Genomic DNA, 17,454 nt, shown 5'->3' on the forward strand with positions numbered 1-17,454 from the left:
CCGGAGAGGGAGCGTGAGAAAGAGAAACCACATCCAAGGGAGATCAATGCATGAAATTTAATTAAGATTGAGCAAAAATGTGGGAAAAGCTATTAAAACGAAAGAATTGAAGGAAAGGAGGGGGCACGCGGCAATTACCCACTCCCGACTCGGGGAGGTAGTGACGATAAATAACAATACAGTACTCTTAAGATGCCCTGTTATTGGAATGATTAATAAAAAATTATAGGGAATGTCACTGTGGTATTTTGGATTTGGAAACGTTAGCCAGGAGAGGCCCTGCTGCCGCTTTGTTGACTCTAGATAACTTCTGCCTGATCGCATGTCCCTGTGGCGTCCACCATCCATTTGGATATCTTCTCTATCAACTTTCGATGTTCTTTTCTGAGCCTACAATGTTGATCATTGTTATCGGCGAATCAGGGTTCCACGCCGGAGAGGGAGCGTGAGAAAGAGACCACATCCAAGCGAGATAAATAGATTACATTTTTTGGGGGATCGGGAGGAAATATGGGAAAAATTATTGAAGTGCAAATATGGGAGAAATTATTGAAGCACAAATATGGGACAAATTATTAAAGCGCAAATGTGGGAAAAATTATTAAAGCGCAAATGTGGGACATCTTGTTCAAGTTTAAGCATTGAATGAAAGGAGGTGGGGTGCATCAATTAAAGAAGAATTTCTGAAATTTTATTCCCTGTCACCTATGCAGAGCAGGGGTTTATTCACGTCCAAAATGGTAAAATGTCAACCCATGAATGTAACAGAAAATTTTTTGAAATGTATCAACCTGTCTACTTGGTAGAGCAGGGGTCTATGACAGAAAAAACATTGTTTAATGTCACCCGAAAATGTAAAAGAAAAATTTGTGAAATTTTTTAAGCTGTCAACTAGGTAGCGGAGGGGTATATTACACCCAAAAATTTGTGAATTTCACCTGAAAATGTAACAGACAAATTAGTGATTTTTTTTTACCCGTCTACTAGGTATAGCAGTGGTACATCACACCCAAAAATTTTTGTGAATTTCACCCGAAAATGTAACAGACAAATTTGTGAATTTTTTTAACCTGTCTACTAGGTATGGTAGTGGTACATCACACCCCAAAATTTGTGAATTTCACGGAAAATGTAAAATAAATTAGTGATTTTTTTTTACCTGTCTACTAGGTATAGCAGTGGTATATCACACCCAAAAAATTGTGAATCTCACCTGAAAATGTAACAGACAAATTAGTGAATTTTTTTACCTGTCTACTAGGTATAGCAGTAGTATATCACAGCACAAAATTAGTGAATCTCACCCGAAAATGTAATAGACAAAGTAGTGAAATGACATAAAATAAAATACAATACATACAAATAAATAAAAAAAAATTAGTTATGAGGTGGAGGTCCATATGGAGTGTGTGTTTGAGGAGGCGGTGGACGTAGTAATGTAGGTGGAAGCAGTGGTGGAGGAGGACGAGCTAACCAACACTAGTTTTTGGTTTTAATTTTTATTTTATTTTATTAGGGTACACTCCAAAAGAGTGTGAAATATCCAAAATACAAGAATGAGCAATTGCGCTGTAGTATAACAATGGCTGGTTAAGGCCGGTATACATGTCTATTCTGCACAAGGTGCCGACAAGTCCTGTGGGATCCATGCCTGGTTCATTTTAATGAACGTGAGCTTGGCTGTGGACAGGCGGCTGCGCTTGTCTGTGATAACGCCCCCTGCTGTGCTAAACACACGTTCAGATAATACACTGGCTGCAGGGCAGGCCAGCACCTCCAAAGCGTAAAGGGCAAGCTCAGGCCATGTGCCCAATTTGGAGACCCAGAAATTGAAGGGGGCAGACCCGTCATTAAGTACATGTAGGCGTGTGCACACATACTGCTCTACCATGTTGGTGAAATGCTGTCTCCTGCTAAAACGTTCCATATCAGCTGGTGGTGCTGGTTGTTGTGGAGTGCTGACAAAGCTTTTTCACATTTTGGCCATGCTAACCCTGCCTTCTGAGGAGCCGCGCGTCTACCAGCATGATGCGCTTGTACTCGCGCATCTTACGATCACCCCCCAGCGAGGGAATTAAGGACGGTATGTTGTCCTTGTAACGGGGATCCAGCAGCGTGGCCACCCAGTAATCAGCACAAGTTAAAATGTGGGCAACTCAGCGGTCGTTGCGGAGACACTGCAGCATGTAATTGCTCATGTGTGCCAGGCTGCCCAGAGGCAACGAAAAGCTGTCCTCTGTGGGAGGTCTATCGTCTGTGTCCTCTGTATCCCCCCAGCCACGCACCAGTGATGGCCATGAGCTGGTCTGGGTGCCACCATGCTGTGAACAAGGTTCCTTCTCCTCCATCTCCTCCTCCTCATCCTACACCTCGTCATCCTCCAGAACTGTGTCCTGGATGGACAATTGTGTACCTGGCGTTTGTGGGTGTAGGAACCCACCCTCAGAGCCACTTGTGAATGACTGTCCGGAAACCCTACGAAATGATCCCTCTTCCTCATCATCCTCCTGTGCCACATCCTCTTACATCATCGCCAGGAGCGTGTTTTCAAGAAGGCATAGAAGTGGGATAGTAACGCTGAGAACAGCGTTATTGGCACTGGCCATGTTGGTGGAGTACTCAAAACAGCGCAACAAGGAACACAGGTCTCGCTTGGAGGCCCAATCATTGGTGGTGAAGTGGTGCTGTTCCGCAGAGCGACTCACCCGTGTGTGCTGCAGCTGAAACTCCACTATCGCCTGCTGCTGCTCGCACATTCTGGCCAGCATGTGCAAGGTGGAGTTCCACCTTGTGGGCACGTTGCATATGAGGCGGTGAGCGGGAAGGCCGAAGTTACGCTGCAACGCTGACAGGCGAGCAGCAACAGGGTGAAAACGCTGAAAGCGCGCACAGACGGCCTACACTTTATGCAGCAGCTCTGACATAACGGGGTAATTTTTAAGGAATCTCTGCACCACCAAATTCAGCACATGCACCAGGCAAGGGATGTGCGTCAAACTGGCTAGTCCCAAAGCTGCTACGAGATTTCGCCCATTATAGCACACTACCAGGCCGCCAAACAGATTAGTTTTAAAACTGCCGCTGTCGTTTACCCCTGGCTGTGCTGAAGTTGGTGGTGAAGGTGTTACGCTGACCGGATGAGGAGCCGGTAGAGGAGGAGGAAGTGGAGTAGGAGGAGAAAGCAACAGGAGGCAAACTGAAGCGCCCTGCAATACTCGGTGGTGGAAGGACATGCGCCAAACTGCTATCCACCTCAGGCCCAGCCGCCACTGCATTTACCCAGTGTGCTGTTATGGGCTTACTGGTCCACGTATCCGTAGTGAGGTGCACCTTGCCACAGATGGCGTTGCGCAGTGCACACCTGATTTTGTCCCCCACTTGGTTGTGCAGGGAAGGGATGGCTCGCCTGGAAAAGTAGTGGCGGCTAAGCACAACGTACTGTGGGACAGCCACCGCCATAAGGACTTTAAAAGTCTCCGTCTCCACCAGACAGAATGACAGCATTTCAAAGGCTAGTAATTTTTAAATGCTGGCATTCAGGGCCAGGGATCGCGGGTGGGTAGGGGGGTACTTCTTCTTTGCGGGGTGGCAGGTGGCACTGTCACTCCAGAGGTGGATGAAGAGGCCGAGACTGCAGCAGAAGAGCAAGCAGGAGGAGCCAGAGACCTTTCTTGGTTTTTGAGGTGTCTACCCCACTGCAGCTCGTGCTTTGCACTTTAATGCCTGGTCATGCAGGTTGTGCTCAGGTTGAGAAAATGTATGCCTCACTTCAGGCTCTGATTGCACAGCGTGCAAACCACTCGTGTCTTGTCGTCAGCACATTGTCTGACTGGCTTAGGTGTGCTCGGTCCCTTGCTGCGGTGGGCAGTAGCAGGCGTACTGTCTAGGGGACGGCCGCTCCGCTTTTGCACCCTGCTCCCTCTTCTGCTGTGCTGGTGGCTCTGTGCGACCACGCTTTTCCTCTGAACTACATAGGTTACTCGCAGATCCTTGATTCCAAGTGGGGTCGAGGACCTCATCGTCCTCCACATCATCTTCCACCCAGTCTTCACCCCTGCCCTCCTTGTCAGTCTGAACACTTTCGAAAGCCCCAGCAGTTGGCACCTGTGTTTTGTCATCATCTGAGACGTGCTGCGATGGTCCTCCCATGTACTCATCTTGAAACATAAGTGGTTATGCATCGGTGCACTCAATCTCTTCCACTTCTAACAGAGTCATCAAAAAGAAGAATAGACTGCTGCATGACTCAGACTGCTTGGCTGATTTGCAAGGGGGTGAGGTAAAAGACTGATGGACATCGGCTGCAGGTGCGAACTCTGATCTTTCAGCAGCAGACTGGGTGGGAGACAATGTGAAGGAACTGGGGGCACTGTCAGCAACCCAATCTACTATCGCCTGTACTTGTTCTGGCCTCACCATTCGTAGAGCCGCATTTGGCCCGACCAAATACCGCGCATGTTCTGTTGCCTACTCTCACCTGAGGAAGGGGTTTCACTTGTGCGTGTAGCTGGCACAGATCGACCACGTCCTCTCCCTGCAACAGGAGCTCCACCAGCAGCACCACGACCTGGGCCACATCCCTTATTTGAAGCTCTCCTCATATTTCTCAAATTTAGGATCTTGCCTTAAATGGGTGTTTAATTAATAGCAGAATAGAACGACAGTATGTAAAGGTTGTATCTCACACGTACAGATGCAGACTAGGCCACAATTAAAGTTTTTTGTCCAAAATGGCTGTTTTACAAATAACTGAATAGAACCACAGTATCTAAAGTGTGTATCTCACAATGACATATGCAGTAAAGGCTGAAAAATTAAGTTTTTTGCCCAAAATGGGTTTTTGTTTAATAACTGAATATGACAGCAGTATATAACCCTTGAATTTCACACGTGCTGATGCAGCAAGGGCTGTAAAATTGTGTATTTTGCCCAAAAAGGGTGTTTTATTAATAGAAGAATATAACCACAGTATCTAAAGTGTGTATCTTACACGTACAGACCCAGACTAGGCCGCAATTTAATTTTTTTGCCCAAAATGGCTGTTTTTCAAATAACTGAAAAGAACCACAGTATCTAAAGTGTGTATCTCACAATGACATGCAGCAGAGGCTGCAAAATTTAGTTTTTTGCCCAAAATGGGTATTTCTAGCTTAAATTGCACACTGACTAATCCTGCAAAGGTACCAGATGTTGGATATTGCCAAAAATGGGTGTTTTTTCAAAGCCAGAAAATTATTGAAGTTTTTAAAACTTGTTTTTAACAATCACAGATGCAGCAAGGGCTGCAATATTAAGTATTTTGCCAAAAAAGAGTGTTTTTTTACTAACAGAATATGAAAGCTATATATAACGCCTGAATTTCACACGTGCAGATGCTGCAAGGGCTGTAAAATAGTGTATTTTGCCCAAAAAGGGTGTTTTTAAAAACCCAGAAAATTATAGCTGTATTTCTAGCTTAAATTGTACACTAACTAATCCTGCAAAGGCACCAGATGTTGGATATTGCCAAAAATGGGTGTTTTTTTTTTAAAGCCAGATTATTGCAGTATTTCAAGCTTGGATTTGAATGTCACTAAAGAACAGATGCAGTGCTTGTGCACTGAGCTTGCATAAAATGGCCGCCGCCGCCCACCTAACTAACAGACGGATAAAAGTTGTTTTTCTCTGGCACTGGGCTCAGGGCAGGGTAAAAAGATTGTGCACTGCACCCACACAACTATATCTATGTAGATCGCTGAGTTCAATTGGAGTTCTGATAACAGATTCTGTCCTATTCTCTCCCTCACAGCAGCAGCAGCATCTTCTCCCTACACTAAGAACAGCAGAGTGACCTGCAGCGCTACGTGACTCCAGCTTATATAGAGGCTGGGTCACATGCTGCACTGGCGAATCACAGCCATGCCATTAGTAGGCATGGCTGTGATGGCTTCTAAGGTCAGACAGTTAAACGCTTGTTGATTGGCTGCTCTGCAGCCTTTCAAAAAGCGCTAAGAAATCGCTGAAAGCCGAACCCAAACTTTTACTGAAATGTTCGGGTTCTGGTCTGGGGTCCAAAAATCCTAAAGTTCGGTACGAACCCGAACTTTACAGTTCGGGTTCGCTCAACCCTATTCAAAATATGTACTGCAAAAGCCATATGGCGCTCCTTACCTTCTGAGTTCTGCAGTGTGCCCCTTTAACAGTTTACAATCACATATTGCTGTATTCAGGAGCAAATGGGTTACAAACTATGGGGTGCTTTTTCTCCTATTACCCCTTGTGAAAATGAAGAATTTGGGGCTGTTTTCTATTTTCACAGCCAAGTGTTTCTAAATTCTGTAAAATGCTTATTAACCGCCTCCGGACCGCCTAACGCAGGATCGCGTTCCGGAGGCGGCAGCTGCAGGCAGAGTCACGCATATACGCGTCATCTCGCGAGACGCGAGATTTCCTGTGAACGCGCGCACACAGGCGCGCGCGTTCACAGGATCGGAAAGTAAGCGAGTGGATCTACAGCCTGCCAGCGGCGATCGTTCGCTGGCAGGCTGTAGATGCGATTTTTTTAACCCCTAAAAGGTATATTAGACGCCGTTTTGATAACAGCGTCTAATATACCTGCTACCTGGTCCTCTGGTGGTCCCTTTTGCTTGGATCGACCACCAGAGGACACAGGCAGCTCTGTAATAAGTAGCACCAAACACCACTACACTACACTCCCCTCTGTCACTTATTAACCCCTTATTAACCCCTGATCACCCCATATAGACTCCCTGATCACCCCCCTGTCATTGATCACCCCCTTGTAAGACTGGCTCCATTCAGAGGTCCGTATGTGTTTTACGGATCCATGGATCGGATCCGCAAAACACATACGGACGTCTGAATGGAGCCTTACAGGGGGGTGATCAATGACAGGGGGTTGATCACCCCATATAGACTCCCTGATCACCCCCTGTCATTGATCACCCCCCTGTCATTGATCACCCCCCTGTAAGGCTCCATTCAGACGTCCATATGTTTTTTACGGATCCACGGATACATGGATCGGATCCGCAAAACACATACGGACGTCTGAATGGAGCCTTACAGGGGGGTGATCTCCCCATATAGACTCCCTGATCACCCCCTTGTCATTGATCACCCCCTTGTAAGGCTGGCTCCATTCAGAGGTCCGTATGTGTTTTGCGGATCCACAGATCCATGGATCGGATCCGCAAAACACATACGGACGTCTGAATGGAGCCTTACAGGGGGGTGATCAATGACAGGGGGGTGATCAATGACAGGGAGTCTATATGGGGTGATCACCCCCCTGTCATTGAACACCCCCCTGTAAGGCTCCATTCAGACGTCCGTATGTGTTTTGCGGATCCGATCCATGTATCCATGGATCCGTAAAAAACATATGGACGTTTGAATGGAGCCTTTCAGGGGGGTGATCAATGACAGGGGGGTGATCAATGACAGAGGGGTGATCACCCCATATACACTCCCTGATCACCCCCCTGTCATTGATCACCCCCTTGTAAGGCTCCATTCAGACATTTTTTTGGCCCAAGTTAGCAGAAATTGTTTTTTTCTTTTTTTTTTCTTAAAAAGTCTGTAAACTTGTGTCAAAAAATAAAATCTCACATGAACTCACCATACCCCTCACGGAATCCAAATGCGTAAATTTTTTTTGACATTTATATTCCAGACTTCTTCTCACGCTTTAGGGCTCCTAAAATGCCAGTCATAAAAGATTGAAATTTTTGTCCCAAGTTAGCGGAAAGGGAGACTTTGTGAGAAAAAATTTAAAAAAAAATCAATTTCCGCTAACTTGTGCCAAAATTTCGATGAACTCGCCATGCCCCTCATTGAATACCTTGGGGTGTCTTCTTTCCAAAATGGGGTCACATGTTGGGTATTTATACTGCCCTGGCATTTTAGGGGCCCTAAAGCGTGAGAAGAAGTCTGGGATCCAAATGTCTAAAAATGCCCTCCTAAAAGGAATTTTGGCCCCTTTGCGCATCTAGGCTGCAAAAAAGTGTCACACATGTGGTATCTCCGTACTCAGGAGAAGTTGGGCAATGTGTTTTGGGGTGTCATTTTACATATACCCATGCTGGGTGAGATAAATATCTTGGTCAAATGCCAACTTTGTATGAAAAAATGGGAAAAGTTGTCTTTTGCCGAGATATTTCTCTCACCCAGCATGGGTATATGTAAAATGACACCCCAAAACACATTGCCCTCCTTCTTCTGAGTACGGCGACACCACATGTGTGACACTTTTTTGCAGCCTAGGTGGGCAAAGGGGCCCACATTCCAAAGAGCACCTTTAGGATTTCACAGGTCATTTTTTACACATTTTGATTTCAAACTACTTCGCACGCATTTGGGCCCCTAAAATGCCAGGGCAGTTTAAGTACCGCACAAGTGACCCCATTTTGGAAAGAAGACACCCCAAGGTATTTCATGATGGGCATAGTGAGTTCATGGAAGTTTTTATTTTTTGTCACAAGTTAGTGGAATATGAGACTTTGTAAGTGAAAAAAAATTAATTCATCATTTTCCGCTAACTTGTGACAAAAAATAAAAAGTTCTATGAACTCACTATGCCCATCAGCGAATACCTTAGGGTGTCTACTTTCCGAAATGGGGTCATTTGTGGGTTTTTTCTACTGTCTGGGCATTGTAGAACCTCAGGAAACATGACAGGTTCTCAGAAAGTCAGAGCTGCTTCAAAAAGCGGAAATTCACATTTTTGTACCATAGTTTGTAAACGCTATAACTTTTACCCGAACCATTTTTTTTTTTTTACCCAAACATTTTTTTTTAATCAAAGACATGTAGAACAATAAATTTAGAGAAAAATTTATATATGGATGTCGTTTTTTAAAAAAAAAATTACAACTGAAAGTGAAATGTCATTTTTTTGCCAAAAAATCGGTAAATTTCGATTAATAACAAAAAAAGTAAAAATGTCAGCAGCAATGAAATACCACCAAATGAAAGCTCTATTAGTGAGAAGAAAAGGAGGTAAAATTCATTTGGGTGGTAAGTTGCATGACCGAGCAATAAACAGTGAAAGTAGTGTAGTGCAGAAGTGTAAAAAGTGGCCTGGTCATTAAGGGTGTTTGAGCTAGGAGGGCTGAAGTGGTTAAATTCCTTGGGGGTTTTCACTGTATTGGTAGCTCAGGGTTTCTTCAAATACTTACTGTTCATATAGGTGGGACATAGGTCCAGTGGGTCCACACTACCGCCTTGGTTGCGGGTTGTTGTGTGTGGAATACCTCCTGGTCACTACCCACCATACTTATGTCACTCTAGTAATTGCCATGCTTTATATTGGGACTCATGCTAATTGTATTAACCCCTTAGTGACCACCCATACGTGTTTTTACGGCGGTCACTAAGGGGCCTTAGGCTGGGCCGCCGCATTTTTACGGCGGCCCAGTTTAAGCGCTGCACGGCTCCCCCGTGCAGCGGGGAGCGCGGACCTGGCTCTCACATGAGAGCCGGGTCCCTGCTCTAACAGCCCAGAACGGCAGGAGTGCCGATCCGGGCTGTTTAACCCTTTACATGCCGGGCGCAATGGCGCCCGCTGCATGTGAAGTGGTGACAGAGGGAGCGGACTCCCTCTGTCTCCCATCAGCACCCCGAAAATGTGATCGCGGGGTGCTGATGTGCTGGGAAGCTTACCTTGCTTCCGATCAGGGCCCGAGCCTGTCTTCAGTTACTTCCAGCAGGCTGTGCCTCTCTGGCGCAGCCTGCTGGTCAATGTTCGAATAGCATTGCTATTGAAATGCAATGCATTATAGAGATAATGCATTACATTTTAAAAGCAATCAAAATACTGTATATTATAGTCCCCTTGTGGGACTATTAAGTAGTAAAAAAAATAGAAAAAAAATACACATTTATTAAATAAAAAAATTCCATAAAATAAAAAAATATGCCTTTTTTTCCATTGAAAATACGCTTTTCAATGAAAAAAATTGCAAAAAGAAAATATCCCCCATATGTTTGGTATTGCCGCGTCCGTAATGACTGGGACTACATAAATATTACATAAATTATCCCCTATGGTGAACGCCGTAAAAAATAAAAAATAAAAAAAGACAGAATTTCGAATTTATTCTTAGTTTCCACCGAAATTTTTTTTAATAACAAGCGATCAAAAAGCGGCATTTACTCCAAAATCATACCCATGAAAAATACAAGTCGTCTTTCAAAAATCAAGCCCTCACACAATTCCATATAAAAAAATAAAAAAAAGTTATGGGTCTTGTGAAGTGGCAATGCAAAATAATTTTTTGGGTTAATAAAAGGTGTTTTATTGCAAAAAAAGTAGTAAAACGTAAACAAAATTATAAGTATTTAGTATCACTGTAATCGTACTGACCCAGAGAATAAAGATATTATGTTATTTGTACCGAAAAATGAACGCCAAAAAATGTATAATGTAAAAACGCAGTGGCAGTATTGCTATTTTTCCCCATCTCCATCCCAGAATGAGTTAATAAAAGTTAATCAGAAAGTTATGTGTACCCCAAAATGGCGCCATTAAAAACTACAACTTGTCCCGTAAAAAACAAGCCCTCATAAAGCTATATAGATGAAAAAATAAAAAAGTTATAGCTCTTGGAACGAGACCATAAAAAAAGGAAGAAAAACGCTTGGTCATGAAGGCCCAAACAGGCTTGGTCACTAAGGGGTTAATGTTCATTCATTGCTGTGATTCTTTTTGCTGACTCTCTAGAGCTGGGATGGCGTCTGTGCTCCCTACTTCCCTTGTTTTATGGTATTTTATCATCCACTGATTGTGTAATTAATAAAGTATATTATTTTTCACTATTAGACGTTTATGAGCTTCAGTTTTTGTTTTTTCCTTGTATATTAAAAGCTTGTCCAGTTACATTGGAATATTGGGAAGTCTATTCTCCATATAAGCCGCACCTTTGTGTGCATACCTAATTGGCTATTGACACCCATGGTTGTGTTTTGTTTTCTCTTCAAATACTGCATAGTGCCCAAAAACTATTTAAAAAAAATCTGCCCTCCAAAAACCATATGGCGCTGCTTCCTTTTTGACCACTGCCATGTGCCCATAGAGCAGTTTATGACCACATATAAGGCCTCATGCACACGACAGTTTTTTTTTACGGTCCGCAAAAACAGGGTCCGTTGGTCCGTGATCCGTGACCGTTTTTTCGTCCGTGGGTCTTCCTTGATTTTTGGAGGATCCACGGACATGAAAAAAAAGTCGTTTTGGTGTCCGCCTGGCCGTGCGGAGCCAAACGGATCCATCCTGAATTACAATGCAAGTCAATGGGGACGGATCCGTTTGACGTTGACACAATATGGTGCAATTTCAAACGGATCCGTCCCCCATTGACTTTCAATGTAAAGTCAGGAGTTAATATACCATAGGATCGGAGTTTTCTCCAATCCGATGGTATATTTTAACTTGAAGCGTCCCCATCACCATGGGAACGCCTCTATGTTAGAATATACCGTCGGATTTGAGTTACATCGTGAAACTCAAATCCGACAGTATATTCTAACACAGATGTGTTCCCATGGTGATGGGGACGCTTCAGGTTAGAATATACTAAAATAACTGTAGTTAATACATTGGTGGCCAGTGGCCCCCCCCCCCCCTGTAGTTAACACATTGGTGGCCAGTGCGGCCGCCCCCCCCTCCCCCTGTAGTTAACACATTGATGGCCAGTGGGCCCCCCCCCCTGTAGTTAACACATTGGTGGCCAGTGCGGCCGGCCCCCCTCCCTCCCCTGTAGTTAACTCGTTGGTGGCCAGTGGGCCCTCTCCCCTCCCTCCCCCTCCTAATTAAAATCTCCCCCCCTATCATTGGTGGCAGCGGAGATTACCGATTGGAGTCCCAGTTTAATCACTGGGGTTCCGATCGGTAACCATGGCAACCAGGACGCTACTGCTGTCCCCGTTGCCATGGTTACTTAGCAATTCGTAGAACCATTATACTTACCTGCGAGCTGCGATCTCTGCGTCCGGCCGGGAGCTCCTCCTACTGGTAAGTGACAGGTCATGTCACTTACCAGTAGGAGGAGCTCCCGGCCGGACGCAGAGATCGCAGCTCGCAGGTAAGTATAATGGTTCTACAAATTGCTAAGTAACCATGGCAACCGGGACAGCAGTAGCGTCCTAGTTGCCATGGTTACCGATCGGAGCCCCAGCGATTAAACTGGGACTCCGATCGGTACTCTCCGCTGCCACCAATGATAGGGGGGGAGATTTTAATTAGGAGGGGGAGGGAGAGGAGAGGACCCACTGGCCACCAACGAGTTAACTACAGGGGAGGGAGGGGGGCCGGCCGCACTGGCCACCAATGTGTTAACTACAGGGAAGGGGCCCCACTGGCCATCAATGTGTTAACTACAGGGGGGGGAGGGGGGGGCGGCCGCACTGGCCACCAATGTGTTAACTACAGGGGGGGCCCACAGGCCACCAATGTGTTAACTACAGGGAGGGGGCTGCCCCCTGCTGCCTGACAGCACCGGCCAGGCAGCAGGGGGCAGTCATGTACACAGTTCTTTTAGTATATTCTAACCTGAAGCGTCCCCATCACCATGGGGACGCCTCTGTGTTAGAATATACTGTCGGTTCTGAGTTTTCACGAAGTGAAAACTCAGCTATGAAACAGCTTTTATGCAGACGGATCTTCGGATCCGTCTGTATAAAAAGTAACCTACGGCCACGGATCACGGACACGGATGCCAATCTTGTGTGCATCCGTGTTCTTTCACGGACCTATTGACTTGAATGGGTCCGTGAACCGTTGGCCGTGAAAAAAATAGAACAGGTCATATTTTTTTCACGGCCAGGAAACACGGATCACGGATGTGGCTGCAAAACGGTGCTTTTTCCGATTTTTCCACGGACCCATTGAAAGTCAATGGGTCCGCGAAAAAAAACGGAAAACGGCACAACGGCCACGGGTGCACACAACGGTCGTGTGCATGAGGCCTAAGGGTGTTTCTGTAAACTGCAGAATCAGGGTAATAAATATTGAGGTTTATTTTGCTTTTAACCCTTGGTGTGTTGCAGGAAAATGGATTAACATGAAAAAACATAGAAAATCTGCAAAAAAGTGAAGAAAAAAAAAACTACTTTTGAGATGTCACTTTTAATTTCCTTTAGCTGTTCTGAAACAACTCAAGAGTTAACAAAGTTTGTAACATCAGTTTTGAATAATTTGAGGGTTGTAGTTTCTAAAATGGGATAATTTATGGGTGGTTACTATTACGTAAGCCCCTCAAAATCACTTTAGAACTGAATTGGTGCTTTAAAAAAAAAAGGTTTGGGAAATTTTCTTACAAATATGAAAAATTGCTTAGAAAATTCTAAGCCTTCTAATGTAATTAAAAAAATGTAATGACATTTTAAAAATGATACCAACATAAAGTAGACATATGGGGAATGTTGACTGATAACTTTTTAATGAGGTATTACTATCTGTCTTAAAAGTAGAGAAATTCAAATTTAGAAAATTGTGAATTGTTCAAAATTTTTGGTAAATTTTGAATTTTATTTATAAATAAAGGAAAATAAATATTCACTCAAATTTGCTGTTAACATGAAGTACAATGTGTCACTAGAAAAACTGTCTCAGAATATGTTAGATAAGTAAAACCAAGCATATACAATAAAACTTTACATTTTAAAGTGAAGGAGTGCTGGCTTTTCTCACATTTTGGATTTGTTTTACTTTGCAGGCCCATCAGATGTCTGTACACCAAGAAAAATGTATTGACGTAACTGATAATAATTCAAAAGGATCAGGAAACACATAAGGGGTTTTGCGTTTTTATTATCTATTGAATATATTCTATTACACCGATGGATTAATTTATTTTTAATGCTGAAATATAAAATAAGTGAGTATTCTAATCTTAAAACGACCCTGTGGTTCAAGAAAAAAAATTCACATGAACTAGAGAGTGAACAGTGTACTTTCATGGTGGCTTTTCATCTTTTCAACTACAGATACGCCAATTCCCAGGCTTCTCTTCTGTTATCCCAGATAACCACACATCATCTTACGCTACCTGATGCACACTGTGCATTTGGTCATCCAAGACACTTCCTTATTGTCCAGCGCTGCTTTCGAATTGGCCAGCTCTGCTCACGTGAGCAGTTCTGGCCAATCTGAGGGCAGCAGGAAGCGTCTTGGATTACAGGTAGTCTGTGAAGCATTTTAGCCATCTTGAATGACAGAAGATGAGGCTGGAAATTGGTGAATCTGCAGCTAAAAGATGAAAAGGAGCTCACCAGATTAAGTATTCAGTTTGGTATGTATTAGTGTTGGTAGATTCAGATTCATCCTTTTCATTTTGGTGCTTACACTAAACAATATAATTTCCTGATTGCCGTACCTTCATTACACAGTATTGGCTCCGCTGTGGTCAAATGAAGATGGCCGCCAGTTACGCAAGGCTATGTGGGTCTCGCCCATGAGCTGTTACTGTAAGTAGCAGTGCATGCCGAACAGTCAAAGAATCCAGGTTCAGATTCATTCTGCAATACAGTTTGGCATGTACTTACAGTAACAGTGCATGTGCAAGACTCACATAGTCTCTTTTTACTGGTGGCCATCTTCATTCGGCCGCAGTGGAGCCAATGCTGTATAATGAAGGTACAGCGATCAGGAACTCATAATGTTTAGTGAAAGCACCAACAACATTCTGATTCGTCCAAAGCAGGTTGAACTAGAATCTACTAACACTAGTATGTACACATGCATACCATTATGACAGGTTTGATGAGTGCATTAATTTGTCTCTAATATGTGCTCAAAGAAAGGTGTCATAGTAATAAAACCCATGAGCCCACAAAGATTGTGAATACAGCATCCTAAAAGAGAGTCATAAAATGTGATTCACCAAGATCGTGGCATCTAAGATCAATATTTTAGAGTTTGATCATATATTTAAAAAAATATATAAATTGTACTTGCCTCATCCATTTGAGCGTGAAGAGTCCGCCATGGTCATCTTGCTTGAAGATACAGCGCGGAATCTTGTGCGGCGCATGATGACATCATCACGTCGGCTGGCATGGTGACGTCATATGTCATTGCACACAAGATTTCACGCTGGCTCTTCAAGCAAGATGGCCAGGGCATTGCAGCAAATCGAAATTTTCCTGAAATTTCAATCGAAGTCAGTTTGTTAACTTCAATTAGCTCAACCCTATTTATAAAGAATAAATAAGTGTTGCTAGGGGTAATTTCTTTGGGGATAAATCAAACTGAGGACTTGCCCTGGTTTCTTTCTTTATCAGGTACCAGATACGATACCAAAATGCCTGAGTGCTAGGCTTCTAGTTTATCGAGAAATTGTTCTGCATTATAGTACTATATGTCATTTGGTGTCTTTTTTCTATTATTCAAGCATTCTGCCATTTTTGTTATACTAAACTATGTTTAATAAGTTCTGTCTTGTGTCCTTAAACTAATTAATGTGTCAAACTTGGCACATATAATGCTACTGTTAGGGCAGATAATTGTCCACAGAACATTATTCAATTAAAGGGGTTATCCTATAATTAATGTAAAAAGTGAAAATCAGACATCATATAGTACATGAGAACCTCTTTATAACAAAGCTAGAGCCAGCCCTGTACCTCACATGGATCCAGAGATCTCTGCATTAATTTTACCAGTTGTGCTGCTAGATGTACATCATGCTGGCAGGTTAGGGGCATGCCCTTTCTGCTGCCATCATAGGGTGTGGCCTTTCTGCTGCAGCTCTCTCCCTATTACAGCTCAAGAGGCAGTTGAAGGACGGAACTTAGCATGTGCTTCCACCACAGCGAGAACGACACTACATTTTTAATTACATACAATTACAAAAGTATTCAGATCCAGGTGCTAGTTTGAAAACAGCAGAATAGTTTTCATTGGACAACACCTTTAATGGAAAATCTTGTACGTGAAGATTAGTGAGAGAGTAACTGAAGTTTGTTTTCTTTATTAATACGTGCACCATGGTTATAACACTCACCTCCAGGAAAATTACATCCTATGCCAACTATGGCTATATGATCTTCTTCCATCCTGACAATCCTTTACCTCTGAAAGATAAATAAGTAGTTGGTGGGCATGTACTATGATGAAAAATTTAATTTAACATCTTTTTAAGGTTGAACATTCTGTGCTTATTCATATCATTCAGAGCTCAGTTTTTTGGATACAAAGCATAAAATCTGGTCACAAACATGCACTTTCTAGATAAAATAGATTGCCATCTAAGTAGAAAGTAGTGACCTGTCTCTTGTCAAAAGATAAAACTTTATAATTTATCGTGAAAGATATGTGTCACAAACATTTTGGTTGATTTAGGTTTGATCTTCTACTGGGTTATTCAATATGGCATCAAAATGTGCACATTTATCTAGTTCACCTGCTGCGCCATTTATACTTAATCTGTTCTGTTATACAAACACTTACTGTCCATCAGACTTAGCATCAACAGGCAGTATAATATATATAAACACTGATATGGTGGCTCACTCTGGACGGAATTACAGAACAGGTGCTGCTAACCCAAATAAGAGGGACACCCACCCTCTTAATGGTAGGTAATTGTGAAGCTAAAGTGATGAGCGAGCACACTTCATTTGGATCATAAAGTACACTGCTCAAAAAAATAAAGGGAACACTTAACCACCTCCGGACCGCCTAACGCAGGATCGCGTTCCGGAGGTGGCAGCCCTGCGCAGAGTCACGCATATATGCGTCATCTCGCGATGGCCGAGATTTCCTGTGAACGCGCGCACACAGGCGCGCGCGCTCACAGGAACGGAAGGTAAGAGAGTTGATCTCCAGCCTGCCAGCGGCGATCGTTCGCTGGCAGGCTAGAGATGTGTTTTTTTTAACCCCTAACAGGTATATTAGACGCTGTTTTGATAACAGCGTCTAATATACCTGCTACCTGGTCCTCTGGTGGTCCCCTTTGTTTGGATCGACCACCAGAGGACACAGGTAGCTCAGTAAAGTAGCACCAAGCACCACTACACTACACTACACCCCCCCCGTCACTTATTAACCCCTTATTAGCCCCTGATCACCCCATATAGACTCCCTGATCACCCCCCTGTCATTGATTACCCCCCTGTAATTGATCAACCCCCTGTAAAGCTCCATTCAGACGTCCGCATGATTTTTACGGATCCACTGATAGATGGATCGGATCCGCAAAACGCATCCGGACGTCTGAATGAAGCCTTACAGGGGCGTGATCAATGACTGTGGTGATTACCCCATATAGACTCCCTGATCACCCCCCTGTAAAGCTCCATTCAGATGTCCGCATGATTTTTACGGATGCACTGATAGATGGATCCGATCCGCAAAACGCATCCGGACGTCTGAATGAAGCCTTACAGGGGCATGATCAATGACTGTGGTGATCACCCCATATAGACTCCCTGATCACCCCCCTGTAAAGCTCC

The 17,454-nt window shown here is 43.8% G+C and overlaps 1 protein-coding gene across 1 annotated transcript in view; it reads right to left on the minus strand.

Moving 5' to 3' along the window:
- LOC121002804 (highly reducing polyketide synthase PKS6-like) overlaps nucleotides 1–16,077 on the minus strand; it is a 71,259-nt gene extending 55,182 nt beyond the window's left edge. The window contains 1 exon segment of the mRNA XM_040434355.1: nucleotides 16,005–16,077. Coding sequence (XP_040290289.1) covers nucleotides 16,005–16,056 — 52 coding nt within the window. The 5' untranslated portion in view covers nucleotides 16,057–16,077.
- Between the last annotated feature and the right edge of the window lie 1,377 nt (nucleotides 16,078–17,454).

The sequence above is a fragment of the Bufo bufo genome, chromosome 5 (assembly GCF_905171765.1).
Source record: "Bufo bufo chromosome 5, aBufBuf1.1, whole genome shotgun sequence".
NCBI lineage: Eukaryota > Metazoa > Chordata > Amphibia > Anura > Bufonidae > Bufo > Bufo bufo.